The 24401-nt window shown below is 35.5% G+C and overlaps 1 protein-coding gene across 4 annotated transcripts in view; it reads right to left on the bottom strand.

Annotated features, from left to right (window-relative positions):
- Il1rapl1 (interleukin 1 receptor accessory protein like 1) overlaps nucleotides 1-24401 on the bottom strand; it is a 1382089-nt gene that overhangs the window by 676030 nt on the left and 681658 nt on the right. For 3 of the 4 annotated variants that reach the window (XM_021153186.3, XM_085838132.1, XM_085838131.1), the window contains one exon: nucleotides 14348-14627. In XM_021153186.3, the coding sequence (XP_021008845.1) occupies nucleotides 14348-14627 (280 nt within the window). Of the gene's footprint in view, nucleotides 1-14347; nucleotides 14628-24401 lie in introns of those variants that run through there. The other variant, XM_029473015.2, reaches the window with a different exon arrangement.

The following is a 24401-nucleotide window of genomic DNA, read 5'->3' as shown; positions in this document are numbered from 1 at the left end:
GTACTGGTTAGTTCATATTGTTGTTTCACCTATAGGGTTGCAGACCCCTTCAGCTCCTTGGGTGCTTTCTCTAGCTTCTCCATTGGGGGCCCTGTTTTCCATCTTATAGATGACTGTGAGCATCCATTTCTGTATTTGCCAGGCACTGGCATAGCCTCATATGAGACAGCTATACCAGAGTCCCTTCAGCAAAATCTTGCTGGCATATGCAATAGTGTCTGGGTTTGGTGGCTGATTATGGGATGGATCCCCAGGTGGGGTAGCCTCTGGATAGTCCATCCTTTTGTCTTAGCTCCAAACTTTGTCTCTGTGATTCCTTCCATGGGTATTTTGTTCCCTATTCTAAGGAGGAATGAAGTATGTGCTCATTGGTCTTCCCTTTTCTTGATTTTCTTTGTGTTTGCAAAATTGTATCTCCGGTGTTCTAAGTTTCTGGGCTAATATCCACTTATCAGTGAGTGCATATCTAATTACTTCTTTTGTGATTGGGATACCTCACTAAGGATGATATCCTCCAGATACATCCATTTGTCCAAATTTTCTTAACTGCTGCACAGCCTATCCATCCCTTGTTCACACAACTTTTATTTATATTTCTATTTGTATTCAAATTTTTCTTTAATTGGCAAAGTGTAAATATTGTTCAAAGGATATTTCTTTGTTTAGATCATTATTGGTCATGTATGTTTAACCAGATATGCAAAGATGCAATGTAAATAGCTTGCTTATCATGCATGAAGTCTTGAGATAGATCTTCAGAACTGCAATAGATAAATTAGTGAATGAATGTAATAATTAAATTAAAATTTCCTCAGTTATCAGTTATGTGAAATTATAGCTTTTCTGTTATATTTGTTAAATATAATAAAATTATATTAATGACCAGTCTAGTAAATATATACTAATTTTGAACTTTCTTTAAAAATGCGTCTGTCTCCTCAATATTCAATCATAACTTAATAGCTTTTTATCTCTCCTAGTATATTGAAATATTAGGCAATGCATTTCTAATATCTAGGGTCTTAAGAACCTATACCCATATCTGTACAGCAGAATTAATTTCATGCTCCAAGTTAAAAAAAAAAAAACAGGCTATGATGCTAAAAACATGAATTTCTTGAATGGTAAAAATCTTTAAATGAAATAAGCAATTCACATCCATTTTAGGTTTCATTCCTAGCAACTGGATATATTCTTTGAGAGAGGCAAGTGGGTAGAAAAATAGAAATTTGGATAATTATTGTCCTGTTCCCAAATAATTCAATCTTTTCAAAAATACTTCATGTTTGTAGGAAGAAAGCTAAACTTAGTGACTGTTCTATGATGATCTATCACTTTTCTATCATCTCTAAACATTATCAGAGTTATTGAACGAGAAAATCTCATTAAAGCCTATTATGACATGAGAGAGTTTCTCATTTAAAAGATGTGGAAGAATGCATGATTTACAGTTCTGCAGTTTCAATATATCATCCACTAAAAACTTGAAATCACTCATTAAAGACTTTCACTTATATCTTGTTCTTTTATTTTTATTTTTACAAAGATCTAGATTATGTGGTTTCAACTAGACTTCTATAATTAAGGAAATGAAGATCATGAATTATTTTGTTCATGAGTAGTTATTAGAATCATAAAGTAATATAATTTAGCCTACAGTAGTGTTTGACCAACATTTACAGAATTTTAATCCTATCCATTATTTTATTTAAAAAATAAGTCCCGAGTATAGTTGAAAAACACTTCAAGTTGGTTTTGAAGAGCAAATATGTCAGTTGTTAACATATTTGGGATATAGCACATTTTCTATCACTAATAGAAGATAGTTAAGAAGATCCATGTGGAAATCTGAAAGAGCTAGACTAAACATGTTTAAGATTGTTTTGATGCATTGTAACTTCCATATCAAAGTAGAATGCCATTTCTCATGGAGATACTTTTCTCTGGTTGTGGTATCTATTTAATACATTGGGTTCTGCTTTAATGCCTGAATGTTTCCTAGCATTTTAAGTATTACAAATTACAATTTGAGGAATAGATAAATTGTAGATTGAAAATGATCCTGTGCATCCTTCATTTTTTTCTGGAAAGGAAGGAGATAGAACAAAGAGCTGCTGAGAACCACTGCTAATAAGCAGAATAGTCCTTATCAAGGAACCAGTAACATACCCCATTTGGAATATGCAGTTGCAATGGGCAGTGGCCATTCAGTATTTTCCATCATAGCCATGTCTTTCAAGTGGAACTATTTATTTAAGTTATACTATGCTTTGTCACCATTGCTTGTTGAGAATATGAGAGCAAGGTAACATGTTTTCTTAGTTTGATTTAGAATTAAGATGAGATACCCCTGAACTATTGTATTTGAATTAAGTGTAGAAAAAGTTATTTACATCAAGACCTGACATAAAAAATGTGATCATAGATTTATAAACTTACCCCAATACCATAATATGACTTAGGAAATAATCTAAGAACTAGGATAAGTGTTTTTAAAAGACAAGTTTCTAGTTCGTTGTTATTTTATAGATGTTGAAAATGTTTGAACTCTTATTGAATGTAAGCCCTTGTGAAGGATGCTCCCAAGTTAGCTTTATATTTGGCTCAGGGGGCATCAGTAAGCGTGAGATAAGCAAATGTTATAAATGGTTGTACATCTTGGCTCATTATGTGGAATATAAAAGAGCCTCTGAAGACAAAGTAAAAACATACTGAAAATTTGTATAAGGATGGAGGCTCTGCCACCAGTACTATTGCAGAAAGCCCAGCAAGGTGTGTTCAGTCTGTATTGCAAATAGTGTAAATGTACAATACATTCTGTTTTAAGTTATTATGCTATGAATGGACTGTCTTCAAACCTCAATTAGTCACTGAAATGATTATCTTTGAGACAATTTGGGACAGATAGAGAAAAAAAAAGAACATAAAATAGATTTGCTCCAGGAAATCAGTATATATCATTTGAATGGACCAGAAAAATTTAATCTCAAGAAATTAAATAAAGGGGAAAATTCATGCATTAATCTGACCAGACCAAGCTGTGTGGTAAATAATACAGCATTTCCCATTCATTGAAGATGTTCTTTCCATTTTTCATACATTCCTTAAGTTCTTTATTCATGATACACCCAGGGGTTTTAGATATAAGCAGGGAAAATATATAATATTCTCAACTATTGTTTATCATATCTATATCAAGTTATTGCATACATATTTTTTCTTTTTCCAACAACTTGGATGGACAAAAGTTTAATATCTTTGTATCTTAACATTAACACTTTATTATCATAAAATTGTTAGGAGCTATTTGTTTTATATGAATGAATGAATAAATGAATTTCTATAAGTATTTTTGATATATATTTAATATGTAGAATCAATGCCAAATGAGAATCATTTGATCTCCAAATAGAAACTCAAGACAATGGAAAAGAAAATAGATACTGTAAAGAGTACATTACAATGACTGAGAAAAATCATGTTTTTAGAAATTGTTATTAAAACAGTTATCATATTCCTATATTTTAAAATATAAATATTGAAGTAAAAATACAAATATATTTTACTAGTACTCCGGAGAATGGAAATACTTAGGTACCAAATACTAAGATATTTATAGTAGCTGCATATTGCAAATGATAGAATGCTGATGAAGGAAACCAAAGAAAAAGACCTACATAAATGGAAAGTCTTACTACATTAATAGATCTAGGACTCTACCTCCTTAGGACAGGAGATCTTCTCAAGTCAATTAATAAGGTTCACAAAATTGACATACAATTTATAATAGGTTTAATTATTATTGTCTAAGTTATTTTTTCACTTTACATACAGATTGCACCCTCCCTCCCTCCTCTTCTCCCAGTTCTCCCCTGTCATCTCACCTCCCCCAGTCCACCCTTCCTCCCCTTCTCTTCAGAAAAGGTGTGGCCTCCTATGGAGATCAAAAAGCTCTGGCATATCAAATCACAGCAAGACTAGATGCATTCTCTTCCACTAAGGCTAGACAAGGTTGCCCAGTGAGGGGCGATTAAAGACAGTCAAGAGGGTTAAGTTTTGTAGGCATGAATATCCTAAAATTTTAATGGAAAATAATAAACCACATAATAGTTAAACAACTATAATGATCTTGCAATATATTTTCAGAGAATAGTTTCAAAAAGAAGAAAGTAGCAGAATTCATTTTGTTAGAATATTAAGTCTATCATATAATGTCAAACCCCTGTATTATGAGCTCACATTGTACATAAACATTGGCTTAAAATGAATCAGTCTTAAATGCAGTATGTGTAGCAATAAAGTGTTTGTAATCATTATTTTAATGATAATACATTTTAAAATCAATATATATTTAAAACATATATATATATATATGCAAAACTTTTACTTCACATGAAAATTATCCATGTGTAACAAGTTTCATAACAAGCATCATCAAAACTAAGAACTTGGTTTTTCAAAAGACATTAAAATTATAAACAATGAAGTTATGGTATAGCAGAAAGTACTTTCAAATTATATATCTTTACATGAACTGGAATCTAGACATGCAAAGATTTGTAAAGACCCAGTGAATAAGATATATTCAATTCAATTACAAAATAATAGACAAGTGCATTAATAGAAAATCTAATGGAAAAGATAGAGGTGGTGAATTAGAACATAAAGATGTTAGCCATCATTAAGTATTAGACAAATGGAAATTAAAGTCATAATATGATGTCTCAAGAGGCCTTTCAGAATGACTCTAATGACAAAATACTTCAATTAAGGGATGAACTCTGTCACCTGTGCACTGCCAGTAAGAACATAGTAAAGTTACATTGTCAGCTAATGTGATGGTTTCAATGAGAATGGCCCCCATAGGCTCAGCTCATGTAACTGAATGCTTGGCCATCAGGGAGTGACACTATTTAAGAATAATTAGGAGACATGGTCTTGCTGAGGGAGGTGTAACACTGGGAATGGACCTTGAGGTTTCAAAAGCTCAGGTTAGGCCCAGGCTCTTCTCTCTTTTTCTCCAACTTGCAGATAAAATGTAAGCTCTCAGCTACCATTTTAGCACCATCCCTAGCTATCTGTTTACATACTCTGCACTATGATGATCATGGACTAACCCTCTGAAACTGCAACCTTCCAATGAAATGCTTTCCTTTGTAAGTTGTCTTGGTCATGGGGTCTCTTCATAGAAGTAGAAAAGTAACTAAGACTACTAGTTTGGCAGGTTCATTTTTAAGTTTATAACATAACAGTCATGTTTACTTTTAGATATTCATGCCATAAAAATGTAAAACTAAATTTTATTTAAAAAAGCTGTGTCTTTTGTTTGTTTTGTTTTAGTTTGGTAGTTATTTTGAGATAGGGTTTCCTCATAAATCCCAGGCTGAATACTAAATGTACAATCCCCATTCTACTGAGATTGTAGGAGTGGGTCTCCCCTGCTAGGAGAAGTTTTAGCCTTAACAGCCTCACATTGGAAAAAGACCAGATCACATCATTAAGTTAACTAATAAACACTGAGATGTATGCATACTAAGGAACACTATTCAGAAATAAAAGAAATGCAACAAATTGGATGGACATCAAACTAGTTTTTCTATGTGAAACATTCAATTCAAAATGGTTATATACTATTTGGTGGCTTTAATATTGGGTGAAATATTACAGAGAGAGAGGAGGGAATGAAGGGAGAGGGAGAGGGGGAGGGGGAGGGGGGAAGGAGAGGGAGAGGAAGAAAGGGAGAGGAAGAAAGGGAGAGGAAAAAAGGGAGAGGGAGAGGGAGAGGGAAAGATGGCTATGAAAGAATAGAAGAGAGCTCTTTGCACTGGTAGTGTTATTCTATATCTTAACTGCCTTCATAGCATTATCCTCATTATGATATTGTACCACAGTTTTGAAAAATACCTCCATCGAACAAAACTTGGAAAAGTTTCCACAATATCACTATATAATTGGACACAACTTTTTGAAATGAAGAGTTACAATGAGAAGGTCAGGAATCCATGGAAGTTTGTATTCTCTTATAAATAATACTTATTTATATATATGCAATGATAGAAACAAACTGTTACTCTCTTTCATTCTTTTTACGGAAAATAAAAATAAGGGAAAACTTAATAAGAAGTACTTGATTTTTAAAAACATTTTTATTAGATATTTTCTTTATTTACACTTCAACGGTTATCCCCTTTCTTCATTTTCCCTCTGAAAACTCACCTTTCCCCTCCTGCCTCCCTCTGCTCACCAACCCACCCACCCCTACTTCCCTGTCCTGGCATTCCCCTACACTGGGTCTTTCAGCCTTCACAGGACCAAGGACTTTGCCTCCCATTGATGCTCAACAAGGCCATCCTCTGCTACATATGCAGCTAGTGCCATGAGTCCCACCATGTGTTTTATTTGATTGGTGGTTTAGTCCAATGAAGCTCTGGAGGTACTAGTTGGTTCATATTGTTGTTCCCCCTATGGGGATGCAAACCCCTTCAGCTCCTTGGGTCCTTTCTCTAGCTCCTCCATTGGGGACCCTGTGTTCAGTTCAATGGTTGACTGAGAACATTCACCTCTGTATCTGCCAGGCATGGTTCAAGAAACTATACAGTGTTGTTCTTTCAAAAGTACATACTAAATCAAAAGGGCAGGGGAATTTTATTCATTATATTAAGAGTAATCATAAGTGCTCTGTGACATGCAAAACTTCACTGCTCATATTTAGGTATAGATATGAATTATCTGTACATAAAGGTTTGTTAAACTATGTCATTGGTAAGCTAATACCATGGACATATAAGAAAATCTGCAAGCTTTTGTTAGAATCTAATGGTTTGAAACTTCTAAAATTCTTTGGTAGTGGATTATTCGGAAACTAATGGTGACAGTTTGTGGCCTGCCTGATAGTTAACAATGTGCCAAAATGTCAGAGACTCAACTAACAGCCCTTAGGCTCATACTCGCCAGCAGCAAGCCATGGTGTCTTAAATGCTTTTTATAAAGATTTTGAGTACCTTTCTCCAAATTGGAAAAGGGAGCTATACCACCACAAGCTGCAAATCAGTTGCAAGCTTGCATTTCAGTGGGACATGGTACTATTTCTTCATTTTGTCATTTTCTCTGGAATGTTGCTTGACACGCATTCAACTTTAAGCTTTTGCCTTTCAGTTTCACCTTCCATTAAAATGTAGACATAGGAACAGATGGCAAATGTCATCATTTTGGAAAATTGTCAACATTTCATTCATCCTTGCAACTCTAAATTCAGGGATCACTTTAATGCAATTTCTCAGAGGACTGGATCAGAGGTTATATTTAAACATTCAAAAGAATTGCAGGTCAATGCTTTTGAAATTCAAATTGCTAATGTGACACACTATTTTAACACAACAATAAATACTGAAAATGAGTGTCTCAATGGAGATATTCAGCATGACTAACATTCAGATGAGTGAAGACCCCATATTTATGTTTCTTATATAGCAACCTGATGTTTTTTTAAATGACACATAGGAAATATGAAATTAAGTGATGGTTCATTTTGAGCAGGTTGTTTAAACAGTACTTCTTACCTAAACTAGTATGGCAATTATCCATCAATACCCACAGGAAACCTTTATTCCTGGTAACAATGATGTCTGAATGTAAAAATATTCACTAGAGCCTAAGAAAAGAAGCATTGCCCAAGAAAGACGCATTGGTTCTTTAGAAAAGTGTTAGACTTTTGTGACATTACACTCTGAATTAAGATATTCATTCACCTATATTTTTATAGTAAGTCCAACTTCTAATACATGTAATCGTGTTTTGAAAGGTTTGTTTTTTTTTTAATTTAACTCATACATGATTTTGAGGAATTTAAAAACCCTAGCATGACTGTAACCACAGTCCAACACAAGCCACAGTATTGCACAGAGGGAATTTGCAGGACATTGGAATGATTAGTACTAATAAAAATGTCAGAAGTAGAATTTTAATTAGAACATATATTAAGTAATTTTCAGACTGTTTCAAATATCAGAGTAGACTACTTTAGAGTTTTCATTGAGTAGCAAAGCACTGAAATCCAGAAAAGTGAGACAAAGAGATTCAAACATACCAACCTTCCTTATAAACAGCTTGGTATGTGCATCTACTATCTTTCAAGTAGTCTGTGACTCACAACCCATGGAGGGATAAACATGTTTAAACTGAGATTTTAAACCACTATTTTAAAAATTATTTAAATTTCAAATATTGTCCTCCTTCCTGGTCTCCCCTCCAAATACTCCTCCACCTCATACCCCTGCCCTTTGCCTCTAAGAGGGTGCTCCCACAACTGACTCACTCCTGCCTCACCTCTCTAGCATCCCCTTTAGCTGGGGCAACAAGCCTCCACAGGACCAAGCTCCTCCTCTTCTACTGATGCTGGATAAGGCAGTCCTCTGCTACATATGTAGCCAGAGCTAAGGACTGACTGGTGTACTCTTTGGATGGTGGTTTAGTCCCTGGAAGCTCTGATGTAGTCCTGTTAGGTGATATTGTTGTTCTTTCTATGGGATTGCCATCCCCCTTCAGTTCCTTCAGTCCTTTCCCAAACTCTTCCATTGGTTTCCCTTGCTGTGCCCAATGGATTGCTGTAAGTATCTGCTTCTGTCTTAGTCAGATGCTGGCAGAACCTCTCAGAGGACAGCTCTACCAGGCTGTCCTCTGAGTCTGCAAGTACTTCTTGGCATCAGCAATAGTGTCTGGGTTTGGTGTCTGTCTGCAGACAGGATGAATCCCAAGATAGGGCACTCTCTGGATGCCTTTTCCTTTCATCTCTGCTCCACTTTTTTTTCCTTTGAGTGTCCTTTAGACAGGAATAATTCTGGGTTAAAGGTTTTGAGATGGGTGGATGGTCTCATCCCTTAACTGGGGGTCACGTCTATCTATCTATTAGAGGTGGTCTCTTCAGGTTCTATCTCCTCACTTTTCAGTATTTTGGCTAATGCCATCCTGCACAAAACCCTACCTCCCTCTGCCTCCTGTGTTCCCTCTTCTAAGTGGGATTGAGACATCCACACTTTAGCCTTCCAGCTTGTTAGGTTCATATGGTCTGTGAGTTGTATCATGCATAATCTGAGGTTTTGGGCTAATATCCACTTATCAGTGAGTATATACCATGTATGTCCTTTTTGGACTGGGTCATCTCTCTCAGGATGATATTTTCTAGTTCCATCCATTTGCCTGAAAAAGGCATGTTGTTGTTTTAGTAGCTGAGCAGTATTTCATTGTGAATTTTACCACTTTTTCTTTATCCATTCTTCCACTGAGGGACATCTGGGTTCTTTCCAAGTCCTGGCCATTGTAAATAAGGCTGCTATGAACATAATGAAGCTTGTGTTCTTGTTATGTGTTGGAGTATCTTTTGGGTATATGGGTAGTAGTAGTAGTATAGCTGGGTCTTCAAGTAGAAATACTTTCAATATTCTGTGGAGTCGCCAAATTAATTCTCAAGTGGTTGTACCAGCTTGCATTTGCACCAGGAATGGAGGAGTGTTCCTATTTCTCCACATCCTCACCAGCATCTGATGTTGCTTGAGTTTTTCAACTTAGCCATTTTGATTGGTGAATAGTGGAATCTCAAGCCCATTTTTATTTTCATTTTCCTGATGACTAAGGGTGTTGAACATTTCTTTAGGTGATTCTCAGACATTCAGTATTAGTTGAGAATTCTTTGTTTAGCTCTGTATCCCATTTTATAATGTAGTTACTTGTTTTCTTGTTTTTGTTTTTTTATCTGTTTTATTTTTTTTTGAGTCTAACTTCTTAAGTTATTTATATATATTAGATATAAACCCTTTGTCAGATGTAGGGTTAGTTAAGATCTTTTCCCATCTATAGGCTGCTATATTGTCCTATTGATAGTATCCTTTGCTGTATAGAAGCTTTTAAGTTTTATGATGTCCCATTTGTCAATTGATTTTTTCCAAGTCTCCATGAATTTTTATTAGATATTTTCTTTATTTACATTTCCAATGTTCTCCCCTTTCCTGGATTCCCCTTCTGAAATGCCCACTATCCGCTCCTCACTTCCCCTGCTCACCAACCCACCCACTCCCACTTTCTGGCCCTGGCATTCTCCTATAGTGGGGCATAGAACCTTCATAGGAACAAGGGCCTCTCCTACCATTGATAACCAACTAGGCCATCCTCTGCTACATATGCAGCTAGAGCCATGAGTCCCAACATGTGTTTTATTTGGTTGTTGATTTAGTCCTAGGAAACTCTGGGGGTACTGGTTAGTTCATATTGTTGTTCCTTCTAAGAAGGTATAAACTGTCAATTCCTCGGGTACTTTTCTCTAGTTCCTTCATTGGGGACCCTGTGCTACATCCAATAGATGACTGTGAGCATCCACTTCTGTATTTGTCAGGCACTGGCACAGCCTCTCAGGAGACAGCTATATCAGGCTCCAGTCAGCAAGATCTTGTTGGTATCCACATTAGTGTTTGGGTTTGGTAGTTGTATATGGAATGAATCCCCAGGTGGGGCAGTCTCTGGAGGACATCCTTCAGTCTCTGCTTCACACTTTGTTTCTGTAACTCCTTTCATGGGTATTTTGTTACTCCTTCTAGGAAGGATCAAAACACTTTGGTTTCCTTCTTCTTGAGTTTCATGTGTTTTGCGAATTTTATCTTGGGTACTCTGAGCATCTGGGCTAATATCCACTTATCAGTGAGTGCATATCATGTGTGTGTTCTTTTGTGACTAGGTTACCTCACTCAGGATGATATTCTCCAGATCCATCCATTTGCCTAAAAATTTCATAAATTCATTGTTTTTAATAGCTGTGTAGTATTCCATTGTGTAATTGTATCAAATTTTCTGTATTCATTCCTCTGTTGAGAAACATCTGGGGTGTTTCCAGATTCTGGCTATTATAAATAAGGCTACTATGAACACAGTGGAGCATGTGTGCTTATTACAATTTGGAACATCTTCTGGGTATATGTCCAGGAGAGGTATTGCTGGATCTTCTGATAGTACTATGTCCAATTGTCTGAGGAACCCCCAGACTGATTTCCAGAGTGGTTGTATCAGTTTGCAATCCCACCAGGAATGCAGGAGTGTTCCTCTTTCTCCACATCCTTGCTGTCACCTGAAATTTTGATCTTAGCCATTTTGACTGGTGTGAGGTGGAATCTCATGGTTGTTTTGATTTGCATTTCCCTGATGATTAAGGATGTTGAACATTTTTTCAAGTGTTTCTCAGCCATTTGGTATTCCTCAGTTGAGAATTCTTTCTTTAGCTCTTTACCCCATTTTTAATAGGTTTATTTGATTTTCTGGAGTCCAGCTTCTTGAGTTTTTTGTATATATTAGATATTAGTCCCCTATCTAATTTAGTATTGGTAAAGATCCTTTCCTAATCTGTTGGTGGCCTTTTTGTCTTATTGGCGGTATCTTTTGCCTTACAGAATCTTTGCAATTTTATGAGGTCCCACTTGTCAATTGTTGATCTTACAGCAGAAGCCATTGTTCTGTTCAGGAATGTTTCCCCAGTGCCCATATGTTTGAACCTCTTCCCCACTTTCTCATTTATAAGTTTCAGTGTCTCTCATTTTATGTGGAGTTCCTTGATCCACTTGGACTTGAGCTTTGTAAAAGGAGATAACCACCAGTTGAACCAGCACCATTTGTCTCTATCCAGTTCATTCTATGAAGCCACAATTACTCTGATACCCAAACTACACAAATATCAAACAAAGAAAAGAGAACTTCAGATCAATTTCCCTTATGAATATTGATGCAAAAATCCTCAAGAAAATTCTCGCAAACTGAATCCAAGAAAACATCAAAATGATCATTCATCATGATCAAGTAGGCTTCATCCCAGGGATACAGGGATGGTTCAACATATGAAAATATACCAACATAATGCACTATATAAACTAACCAAAAGGAAAAATAATACATGATTATCTCATTAGATGATAAAAAAGCTTTTGAGGAAATCCAACACCTCTTCATGATAAAAGTCTTTGAAAGATCAGGATTTCAACGCCCACACCTAAACATAATAAAAGCATTTTACAGTAAACCAGTAGCCATCATCAAACTAAATGGAGAGTAACTTGAAGCAATTCCATTTAAATCAGGGACTATACAATGTTGCTCATTCTCTTCCTACCTATTCACTATAGTACTTGAAGTCCTAACCAGAGAAATTAGAGAAGAAAAAGAGATCAAGGGGATACAAATTGGAAAGGAAGAAGTAAAAATATCACTATTTGCAGATGATATGGTAGTATACATAACTGACCCTAAAAATTCCAGCAGATAACTCCTAAACCATTTGTTAATTGTTGATCTTAGAGTCCAAGCAATTGATGTTCTCTTCAGGAAAATTTCCCCTGTGCTAATGTGTTTGAGGTTATTTTCCACTTTCCTTTCAATTAAATTCAGAGTATCTGATTTTATGTGGAGGTCCTTGATCCACAGATTAAACTAAACAGTAACATAACTCCTAAGTAAATAGAATCAGTCATTAAAAGCCTACGAACCTCCCCCCCCCAAAAAAAAAAAACTGCCGAGGGCCAGATTGTTTTAGTGCACAATTCTATCAGACCTACAAAGAAGACCTAATACCAATACTTCTCAAACTATCCTACCAAGTAGAAACAGAAGGAACTCTTCTTAATTTGTTCTATGAGGTGACAGGTATACTGAAAACTAAACCACACAAAGACCCAACAAGGAAAGAACTTCAGACTCATTTTGCTTCTAAATATTGATGGAAAACTACTCAATAAAATTCTCACAAACCAATCTAGAAACAAATCAAAATCATCATTCACCATGATCATGTAGGCTTCATCCCAGGGATGAAGAGATGGTTCAATATATATGGATATTTATCAATGTAACCCACTATATAAACATACTAAGGAAAGAAAATAGGATCATCTCGTTAGATGCTGAAAAAGCCTTTGACAAATTACAACACACCTTCATGTTAAAGGTTCAAGACCCATACCTAAACATAGTAAAAGCAATATACAGAAAACCAGTAGCCAACATCAAACTAAATGGAGAGAAACTTGAAGCAATCCAGACTAAATTCAGGGAGAAAACAAGGCTGCTCTCTCTCTCTCTCCCAGTCTATTCAATATAGTACTTGACTTGAAGTTCTAGCCAGAGCAATTAGACAACAAGTGGAGGTCAAAGGGATACAAATTGGAAAGGAAGAAGTCAAGGTATCACTATTTATGTATGATATGATGGTATACATAAGTGATCCCAAAAATTCTACCAGAGAGATCCTATACCCGATAAACTACTTCAGCAAAGGGGCTGGATATAAAATTAACTCAAACTAATTAGTAGCCCACCTTTATATAAGGTTAAAGGGGCTGAGAAAGAGATTAGGGAAACAACACCCTTCTGAAAAGTCACAAATAATATAAAATATCTTGGAGTAACTCTAACCAAGCATGTGAAAGATCTGTATGACAAGACCTTCAAGTCTCTGAAGAAAGAAATCAAAAAACTCAGAAGATGGAATGCTCTCCCATTCTCATAACATGGAAATCTTATCAAAAGCAATCTACAGAGATTTTTTTTAACTGTTAATGTGTTAAATGGATACTGTTTGATGCATTATTTTTAAGTAAATTGTAAACTTTTCATTCTAGTCTGAAAAAGATATATATATATATATATACATATATACATATATATATGTATGTATATATATATGCAATTAATTCACTTAGGGGTGATAACAAACACTTGTTACTGACTTTAATCTTTGCCAAAGGAGACTTGGGACTTTTTTATATTATTGGAAATTGTCACTAACAAAACTTTCTAGAACAGAAACCTTATATTCCCTAATAAATCATGAATAATCTTCTTCCTGTGTATATTCAAACAACACACACACACACACACATACAAACAAAGCATTACCAAAATCATCTCTGCATATCTGCATTAACCAGAGGTGTCTCTGTTTTGTCTGTCTGAGAAGGGCAATAACAAAATGTTACAGCCCATTTAGCAGTAAACTATGCATCTTTTCTGCAAGACTTTGCTTACATTTTATTTGCAACATTTTATTTCCTCTATAAATTTTATTTCCTAGACTTTAGTAATTTCTGGCAACAGAAGTAGATACCCAGATGGTATCTCTTTTCTCCATAAGCTTGAAATAATGTCTCAATATAAATTCCAATCCCATTTTTTATGATTTACATTCTAAAACTTAATACATGGCAACACATGCAAATATTGAGACAATACGTGTAATTGAATGTGACAGCAGGAAACTTTAAGTATTAGAAAATTCCGTGTAGTTTCATCGAGTCAAATATAATTTAATTAAAAAGAGTACCTGATGACACAGGCATAAAGCCCACTGTCCTGTAGTAATGTTGGTCTGAACCAAATGGAATCTTCCTCTTTGCTCATTCTACTTCCATCAAAGGCGATAGGCTCTTCAAAATCTCCTGGACCAGAGCTTTTATACCACATTAAGCTGAGTCCAGCACTTTGGGCGAGAGAGTAGTTTGTTCTTATATAACCATAAAACAGTGCACACTTGATTCTAACAGGTTCTCCCACCAAAACTTGGTACTTCTTGATATCAACAGACCAATCAGTGCATCCATCAGCTGTAGTAATAAAGAGAGGAGAGAGAAGAAAATAATTAGAGAAAAGAATTAACAATACACTTATTCATTCATTTATTTAACTGTTTACAGAGCATATGTATTGAGTCAGATTTATTCTAGACACATAGAATATACAGTAATGGATAACACAGAGATTTGTCCTCAAAAGTAGTATACTCTGCTGTAAACATTGTATTTGTTTAGTTTTAGTTTGTATTACTAAGCTCATTATTTATTGTTAGTCAGTTATAAATATACTATTTAGCTTGCTCTGTAAAAATAAATCCTGGCCTTCAAAATATTTTTCCAGTTGTTTGGGACCCATATAAAGACCAAGCTGTACATCTGCTACATATGTGGGGAACAGGAAGAGGGGAGTAGGCTAGGTCTAGAATGTATATGCTCTTTGGTTGGTGGTTAGGTCTCTTAGAGCCGCAAGGGTCCAGGTTAGTTGAGTCTATTAGTTTTCTTGTGGAGCTCCTATCCCTTTTGTGGTCCCCAGTCTTTCCTCCAAAACTTCCGTAAGAGTCTGCAAGCTCCATGCAATGTTTGGCTGTGGGTGTCTGTATCTTTCTGAGTCAGCTCCTGGGTAGAGCCTTTCAGAGGACAACCATGTCTGCAAGCATAACCTAGTATCATTCACAGTGTCAGGGATTGTTGCTTGCCCATGGGATAGTTCTCTAGTTGGACCACTTATTGCTTAGCAATTCCCTTAGTCTCTACTCCATCCCTCGTCCCTGAATTTCTTGTACACAGGAAAAATTTGAGGTCGAAGATTTTGTGGGTGGTTGGTGTTCTTATCACTCCACTGGGGCTCCTGCCTGGCTGCAAGAAGTGATCTTTTCAGGTTCCATATCCCCAATGCTGTGAGTTGCAGCTAAGGTCCTCCCCGTTGATTCTTTGGGAGCCCTCCCTATCCAGGTCTCTGCCTCACCCTCAGCGATGTCCCTCACCTCCTCACCCCCACCAGTTTTACATTCCATTCATTCTCATGGCCATCTGGCCTGGAGTGGTGCTCAGGAAGAGGAGCAGAGATTGGGATGTAAAATGAATTTAAAAAAAGAAGAAAAGAAATAAATGGAAATTCAACTTTCCAGTAATGATAAAGTTCTGAAAATAAAATATAGGTACATTAAATTTTTTTTCTTTTTTTTTCTGATGTATTGAAGCTTTGTTGATAGAGGGGGCTGGAGAGAAATTGCTCTTTTCCCATGCTTACTTGCAGGTTTTTGCAGCATATAGGGCTTCCCCAGGACTCCTAAAGTGAATGGTACCCAGCAACTTTGTAAAAAAGAAAAAAAAAAGCTGTTCTTCAGGTGAGACATTTCCTAAAGAATATTTCCCCTGGGAACGTTAGACAGAATGTTCCTGGCAACCCCAAGGGACTGTTGTATTGCCATTAAGTTGTGCTAATGAAGAAACGCTATGACATCTAACATTCAGTTAGAGAAAGCATGGCAATGTTTTCTCAATAATGTTTGCATCTCTGCTCTGATGAGAGAAAAATAATGGGATCCATTACTTGGAATTTCCATTTTATTTGTTAGGACAAGGGCAACTGGTCTACTATTAATTAAGGGTCTCTTTTGCTCTGAACTGAATGTTTGTGTAACCCCCTCCCCCTGCATACATGGAAGCAGTAACAACACACTATGTTAGTGTTTGGAGATGGGTATTTGGAATTAGATTAGGTCAGAAGTCTGTGGCTCCTTTTGATAGGATTAGTGCCCTTAGATGTAGAGACATGAAAGCTTGTTCTTTCTTCCATTGGGACTCACAAAGAGTTCATTGTGTAAGTACACAGAACAAAGGTAGACATTTCTAGGTTATATAAAGAACTATCACTACAACTGAATTGATTCGTACATTGATATTGGGCTTTTCAGGTATTAGCACGGGAGAAATAAGCTATCATCATATAAACCACGCCATCTATTATATTTTGTTATGGTAGCCCAAGTAGAATAATGTACTTTTTCTTGATATTAGTGTATCCCTTTAGTATTACAATACCCTTTTACATTTGATAATTCTCTATAATTTGATAATTTATGATAGAAATTTTGTTTCAATTACAATGCCATTTCTTTTACTGATTAGACCCATATATATAACACTGGAAAAGAATATGTTATAGTTATGAATTATGGGAAGAAATAAAGTTAATTGAATTGAGCTCTGATAGCAGTTTCACAATCAGAGACAGAAGCAAGCAGTTACTTCTCTGACTGCTGAGAACACCAAGGAATTTAAAAAGATGAAACTGTGGTGGCAAATAAAGAATCCAAGGGGTAAGATTTTGTTGGATGTCAGTACCATGTCCCAACGAAAATCTTAAGACCATTGTTTTCTCAGACAAACTATCATTGTGTAGCAATAATGACCCGGGACTTGCCATATGTCTAAGCTGCTATCCATTTGCCTCAGCTGGCAAATCTTAGTATAGCAGGCATATTCCAAGATATCTGGAGACAGCATCTTTTAATATACCCTTCCTGATATACATACAAAACAACAGATTCTAACATGGCTGACACATCAACACTATCTGTATACTTGAGATGTCTGTAACTTCTAAGAAAAAATATGACAAATGAAAAATGATCATGTTAAGGTCTATCAAAATATTTGAATAAATATTTAAATAAATGACAGAATTGGTTTTTTCTTTCAATATTTCTGGTGGTTTTCATTATTTTTAGAATTTCTCCTTTCTTTTATAAGGAGAAATTTTCCATTAATAAGTATAAACTAAATTAGGTGAATGATGACATTTCACTCTACTATATAGCAGCATCTCCTTAAGAGATATTTTGATTGTATAACAAAGTACTTTCTAATATTGTGTAGCAAGACATCTCAGATCTTAAAAGGACATGTGATTACATAAAATTTTACTGGTACTGATGAAAATTACTATTGATACATTCATTTCCTTTGGGTTTTCTTTACTTCAAGGCATATGTTCTACTTGGAAAAATCAGTAAAAATATTTCTAGATACTTTTGGCTATGTAAGTTGGGAGGTAAACTTCCAAATTTTCATTTTCTGATTAAAAATATTACTAGTAATTGTAGAGAACAATAATATGAGATCTGTTTTTCTTTCTTCCATAATAAAATCTCCTTCTATAAAGTCTTGATTAAGAAGTTCAACCTTCATTGAAAAGATTCCATGAGAATAGCCTCCTTTTGTACACCTCTGCAGTACATATTACTTTAAAACCAATGGGAGCTTATGAAGCTAGAAAACTATGTTGGAAAATAAAAGAAGAAAGCGATATCCTTATTTCTTTATTATGTGAGTCTAAAATTTTAAAACTAAGATGAAGGCAGTGATAGAATTGGGACTCAGAACTAATTGCTTTCCAGAGAGTTCATACTGAAGTATCATTCCATGAACAAAAGCTATATACACTGGAAAATGTCAATATATTCAAATGAGATTAGAAAAAGTATTTTAATTAAGTCACTATTCCTACATATGTAAGAGCTCAAAATATTTCCATGGCAACACGCTTAAAGGTTGAATTCTAAAAAATAATCTAATCATAGAACTCACACATATTGCATCCTAATATGAATATGTAAGCGTCAGGTGTGGTGGCACATGTCGGTAATTCATAAGAGTCAAGAGAATCAAGTGATCAAGACCATCATGAGGTATACAGGGAATTTAAGGTCAGTCTGTTCTACTTAGCTAGACCCTATATATAAAAAAGAAAAAGGAAATAAGAAAGAAAAAAAACCTTTAAAAAGTGGTGTACTTCAATGGGTAGGGGTGCTTGATGGGCATGCATATGGTCCTTTGTTTAAACTAAACTAAATGTCAGTGTTGAAAAAAAGAAGACATCAATGATTTTCTCAGAAATGTTTAAGCCTCTTTCTCTTGTACTAAGAGGATGAATCTTGTTTCTAGCTAATTTGTGAATGTTGAATACTCACAAATCAATGGTTTTCTCTTTGAAATTTACATTTAATTGAGAAAAGCCACCTTTCAGGAAAATTGTGACCCTTTTGAGTATGGCCTACTGACAAAAGACAGTATCCCAAGAGGATAATTATGTAGTGAAGCGCTTAAGGTATTGCCAACCCTAGAATTAACAAGATTCATGCTTCTTACTCAACTACCAACTTCCTTGTCCTCACCCTCCATCCATGTATTTTTTTTCCAGAAGATGATTTCCAATATCAGTCACATGCATACCAAATCCTGTCTTGGGTTATGTTCTATGAGTATGGCCTAACACATTATACATTTATGTATTGAGAACCAGGTTCATTTGAGGTCACAATCCTGTTGAAGATATACAAAACTTTGTAGCATAATGTGGGAATAGAGTAATAAGAAATTCACATGAATGGTTCTGATAATATTGCATGGAAAGGAGATATTGGAGATGTATGTGGACTTTTAGCAAGTTGACTATACAAAGAACAGACAGAGAAATGCAGGTACAGGCATGAAGAGTAAAGTAAAGCCACACAAGTAAGATACTGTATAGTTTTACAAGTACTGCTAATGGATTTGTCTTGTATTTCAAATTTAAGACAAAAAAAGATATAAGGGAAATAGGTAAACAAAGGAAGCTTCTGGAGTTTATGAGAGATCAAAATGATGCTTTGATTCCTTGTAAGAGCAATGGTGTGCCTTGAAGCATTCAATCAGAGACTGGTTTTTATATGTTAATAGTTTTCCCCTTAATATACTGTGTGGAATTTTTGGGTCAGAATATACATTAGAAAAAGGCCTTAAGCATGGAAGTCATATGCTGAAGGTCTGAATTCAGACAGATATAGCTTAAAATTAACATTTGCCAGAAATTTCAGAGGTACAAATGGGCAGGAGCAGGGAATTGAGTAAACACAAACAGCAAGAGAGCAAGAGAGAGGAGTAAGGTCATTTTACTTTGTAACATGGGTTTTTGCCGTTGTTACAGACTTTTACAATTTTCACAGCCAAATAGGACATCAACAGCTCCACATTTATAAAGTGGCAAGGTCTTTGAAATGTTTTTAATAATGTTCTCATTAAAATGTTTTAGGCTATGAAATTAGAGAGGAGTTTTAAAAGTCTCAGCAGATTGAGTTAAAATGTTTGCTTGTATTTTCCACTTCTCTAAATGGCACTAACCAGAATGTTAGTGAATGTCTGTGATAGTGGCATCCATTGATTTTACCCTATGAATGAAAAGAAACTCAAAGCTAAAGACATGCTTATCAGTAATGAATACCGGGCATGTGCAGAATCGATTACAGGCACTGCACAAAAGACTGAGGCTAGATTTTGAATAGGCACTGTCAGATTCACTTTCAAAATATAAACTTCATAATTGAAAGCTAGCGTAATTATAGTCTGTGTCATTTTAATGGGAAAGCAGAAACGACCTCAAACTATCAGTACTGAGAATAATAAGCTTCAACAAAAGCTAAATTTGGCATTCGACTTCCATTCACTAAGTGCACTGTCCCCAACTTTACTTTCCAGATCAAATTTATCATGGGGCATAAATCTTTCAGATTCTTGCTTGCCTTTAAAAATATTTATAATGTAACAACTTTGGAAGAGTGCATTCAAATATTTTGGAGTGATCTGAGTGGGTGTTAAGGATTGATGTTTCTCAGGAGGCTCCGTCAATTATCAGAAACCCAGTGTCTAGAAATTCTTTGTCTGATAAGGCCTGAAAATTATCATCTATCAGCCTCTCAAAGTAGGTCATTTTATGTGGGTGTAGACTTTGCTTTGCTGTAATCACATTCCTTCTGAGATAGCATTGCCTGTTTATGAGAAAAAAGCTGGTTCCGAGGTAAACAAAAACTGAATGCCATAGTTTAGCCTTTATTATATTTCAGTCTCTAAATTCTAGCAGGTACTCCTAATTTAAACACAACAATAATGCTTTGCATGTTGTATACATTGTACAAACAATGCATTTGATTCTTGTTAACAAGATAGAAGGAAATGTACAGGAGAATAAAACATTCATAAACTATTATTTTAGCATACAAACTTACAAATTGGGACAAGCAGGTAATACACAATAAGGGTGATTCAACAATTGCTTATATCATTGAATAAACAAAGACAATCTGTCACTTAGAATGGCAATATGGAGATTAAGTAAATCATATTTCAAATGAGTCTTTAGGGATTCTAGTCTCCAACAGTCTTGGGCCAATTTGTTGTGGTATCACTACAAATATGAAAATGTTCTTGAGACTTAGATATCCAGAGAAACTAGAAATAGTCTTTTAAAAGTAGAGATAACTCAATTATAGTGTCATTCATTATATTTTGATCACATTCAGCTGCCTCTTCACATCCTAAATTTAATGCCCATTCTATACAACACAAGTTTGTGTGTTCCAAATTAAAAAAAAAATCACTGAGTCCTATAAATGTTGTCTATATATTCTCATGTATCTAGCCATTAAATGTTGTAATTAAACATTAGACCTGTTAAGAGCCATTCTCTTTTAAAATGCTAATTTTCCCTCTTCTGGTAGCTATCAATTATCAACAGGTCCTCAGGAGTGAGATTTTGTGGCTACCTCTCTAATTCATGATGATATTTTTGTCTCTTTTTAACGTGTCTTAGGCAACAACATACAAACTGAGGGCAAATCAATGGATATTGGAGTAATGATCTGGTGTTGATCTTCTCTGCACTGAATATAATTAATAAAGATCTATACTCTCTCTGACTCTCTGTCTTGGTCACGTTCTCTTATTCTCTCTCTCTAATCTGTGTGTGTGTGTGTGTGTGTGTGTTCCTGCTGGGACTAAACACACATTTATACTTATCTGCACTTAAAAGATAAACCCTTCCCTTGAGATATATATCCTTACCTCTTAAATATCCTTCTGATAATCTGATATATTTGTATGTCTTTATATTTGTAGTTTTTGCATAATGTAAACACCTTGTTCAGAGTAAAGCAAGTCAGTTTAGCAATTATATTTCTAAATGAAAAGGTTGAAAAATATGCAACTAGGATAAAAAGGAATGTCAGTAATATTGACTCTAGGTTCTCTAGTAACCTCTCCTTGTCTTCTAAGATTGCAGAAATTTGTGCTTCCAAGTAGCAAGGCTCACCCACCCTATAACTTAAAACACATGCGCGCGTGCACACACACACACACACACACACACACACTCACGCACTACTTATTTTACTCTAACTTGCCTTTTTAATAATTACCCTGTAAATGCCCCTTATTATCTCTTGTACTAAAATAGTTGTCCTTTTTAAAAAGGCATCTTCTGAGGAAGTGCAAGGAAGTACAGAGCTGTATAGGTAGTGCTTTCGTTTCTCCTTGTTCCAGGTATATTTATACTAGACTTATATTTTTTTTTCATGTGTTACCTTCCTTTGGGTGTTGGAATCTATCTGATCAGCATCTTCTATAAAGAATAAGATAGAAAATAATGAATACAAGTCAGACTTTAAATGAGTTAATGAAAACTCTATGCTTAACCTGTCTTGTCTCTCCGTTACAGTATGTCATTTACTACCCTGTTCTCATTGTCGTCCAGGGAATGTTATAAATGCTCATGGTATTGTGATGAAAATAATAAAAATGCAATTATTAGAGATGCCAGATAATAATCATAGTACTATAATAGATCAAGAAGTAAAAATCAGTCTCATCCTTAGCTCTGCAGCAGAACACCTGTAACAGCCTTCCCTGCACACCTCCTCCCATCTCCTGTAGATTCCACAGATCCTCCCCTTCTAACTTCACTTCCCCCACTCACTGGCTTGTCCCAGCCACCAACTGCAGTAGGCACCTTCTGCTTACCCAAGAGCTGCTCTTACCTGGGCAACAAGTAGGCAGACACATCTCTTTTACTTCTCTTCCAGATCTACACCCACAATCTCATCCCCAGCTCTTTTCTTCTATGACCCATGCCAAACCGAAGATCACAAAGATATTCTCCTCCAGAGATTTATAGACCAGTTTCCCTTTTGAATACAGATGAAAAATACTGAATAAAATACTGTGATCTGAATCCAAGAACACAACAAAAATCTATCCATATCTTCCTAACTTTTGGTGACTGCTCATAGTTAACTTGGAGTCCCTTATGGAAAGTAAGTTTAGGAAGCAGAAGCCTGAAGCAGTTGTTTATATCACAAACACAGTAAAGAAGAAGAGAGCACTGACAACTTCTTTCCATTCACTTTCCTGTCAGTACTTCTACATTTTGGCATCTGGCCAGAGAAGGGTACCCTCTACAGTGGTCAGATCTTCCTAACTCAGTTGTAATCAAGGTAATGGGCTAATAAGCCATTTCTAAGGCTAGTCTAGATCTTGTAAAGTTGACAACACTAATCAGCATAAGTATTATCTTGGAGTTGATAAGAAAATTATCAAAGATTAAAATTATTTGATCTTAGCCGGGCGTGGTGGCGCACGCCTTTAATCCCAGCACTTGGGAGGCAGAGGCAGGCAGATTTCTGAGTTCGAGGCCAGCCTGGTCTACAAAGTGAGCTCCAGGATAGCCAGGGCTATACAGAGAAACCCTGTCTCGAAAAAAAAAAGAAAAAAGAAAAAAGAATTATTTGATCTTGTGCCCCTCAAGCCAAGAGGAAGTGAGGGATAGCAGCCATCAGATCTACAAAATAAAGACTCAGAATAAGTGTGTCACACATAATTGGTTTGAACAACAGCAATAGACTGAAGTTGGTCTATGTCTATGATTCAGTTGCATTCTCTAGACTCAACAGCCTGACTAGAAATTCTTCAATTACCCTATTCCAAACTCAACATTTATTGAAGCTTACCAAACACTTCCTTCAGAACCCCTCTCTCTTTGCCTTTTAAAATCAGATATGTACTTTTGAATTTTTTAATGGGTAATATGGAGCAGTTTCTCATTCTGTGTAAGATTATTATTCTCTCCTTGTTCTATACTAATTCAACTGGAGACATCTTTGAACTGCCATCTTTCTATACTCAGCATTTAAAATGAAACAAAAAATTGTCTAAAACAGAAACTAAAATAAAATTGATGGTCCTTTTTGTCATTTTTTTTCAGTTTATCTGAACCAAAAATAAAAACAACAAACAAACAAACAAAGAAGCAAAACATCTCATCATTTAAGCCAACAAAAGCAGATGCAGATAGTATGGCAAAAATGGGTTTATTTGATTTTGTTATTGTGAGCATACATAGGATTCAATAAAATGTGTATATATTGTTATTAATGTTCCATTTATTAAAAGTAAAACAGGCACTTGGGAAAAGGATAGAAGTGCTTGCCAGGAATGAAAAAGACTGGAATTTGGAATGTTTCCACCAGTGTGAATGCTGAGTGAGTGTGGTAGTCTGACTGCATTTCTAGCATTTGGAAAGAGGAGACAAGGAATTAGCAGAGAGCCCTGGGTTCTACAGACCTTGGGCTTCTCCGTGCCCCAGCATACATATAAGTGAACACCAGTACAAAAGTGTGTGTACCCTCACACTTGCAAAGATGCTTATACACATGAACAAGACAGACATGGACAAATGCCAGAAAATTAATAAATCCATACTGTTAATTCAATTATATAGATATTAAATTATTCTGAGTTTCAATCTATTTATTTGCTTGGAGCCAGAAGGTACATGTCACACTATGTGTGTGGAAGTTGGAGGACAAGGTTTCAACAGAAGTTGAAAGTAGAAAGCAGTTGGTCCTCCTTTGAATTCATTTTATCAATCTTGGTGACAAGTGCTTTAACATAGTAAGCCATCTCATTACTCTATTTTTTAAGTCATTCAATTAT

The sequence above is a fragment of the Mus caroli genome, unplaced genomic scaffold, assembly GCF_978045245.1.
Source record: "Mus caroli unplaced genomic scaffold, Mus_caroli_1 scaffold_5, whole genome shotgun sequence".
Lineage (NCBI taxonomy): Eukaryota > Metazoa > Chordata > Mammalia > Rodentia > Muridae > Mus > Mus caroli.
The sequence above is the reverse complement of the archived record's forward strand: the minus strand, read 5'-3'. Positions and strand labels throughout refer to the sequence as shown.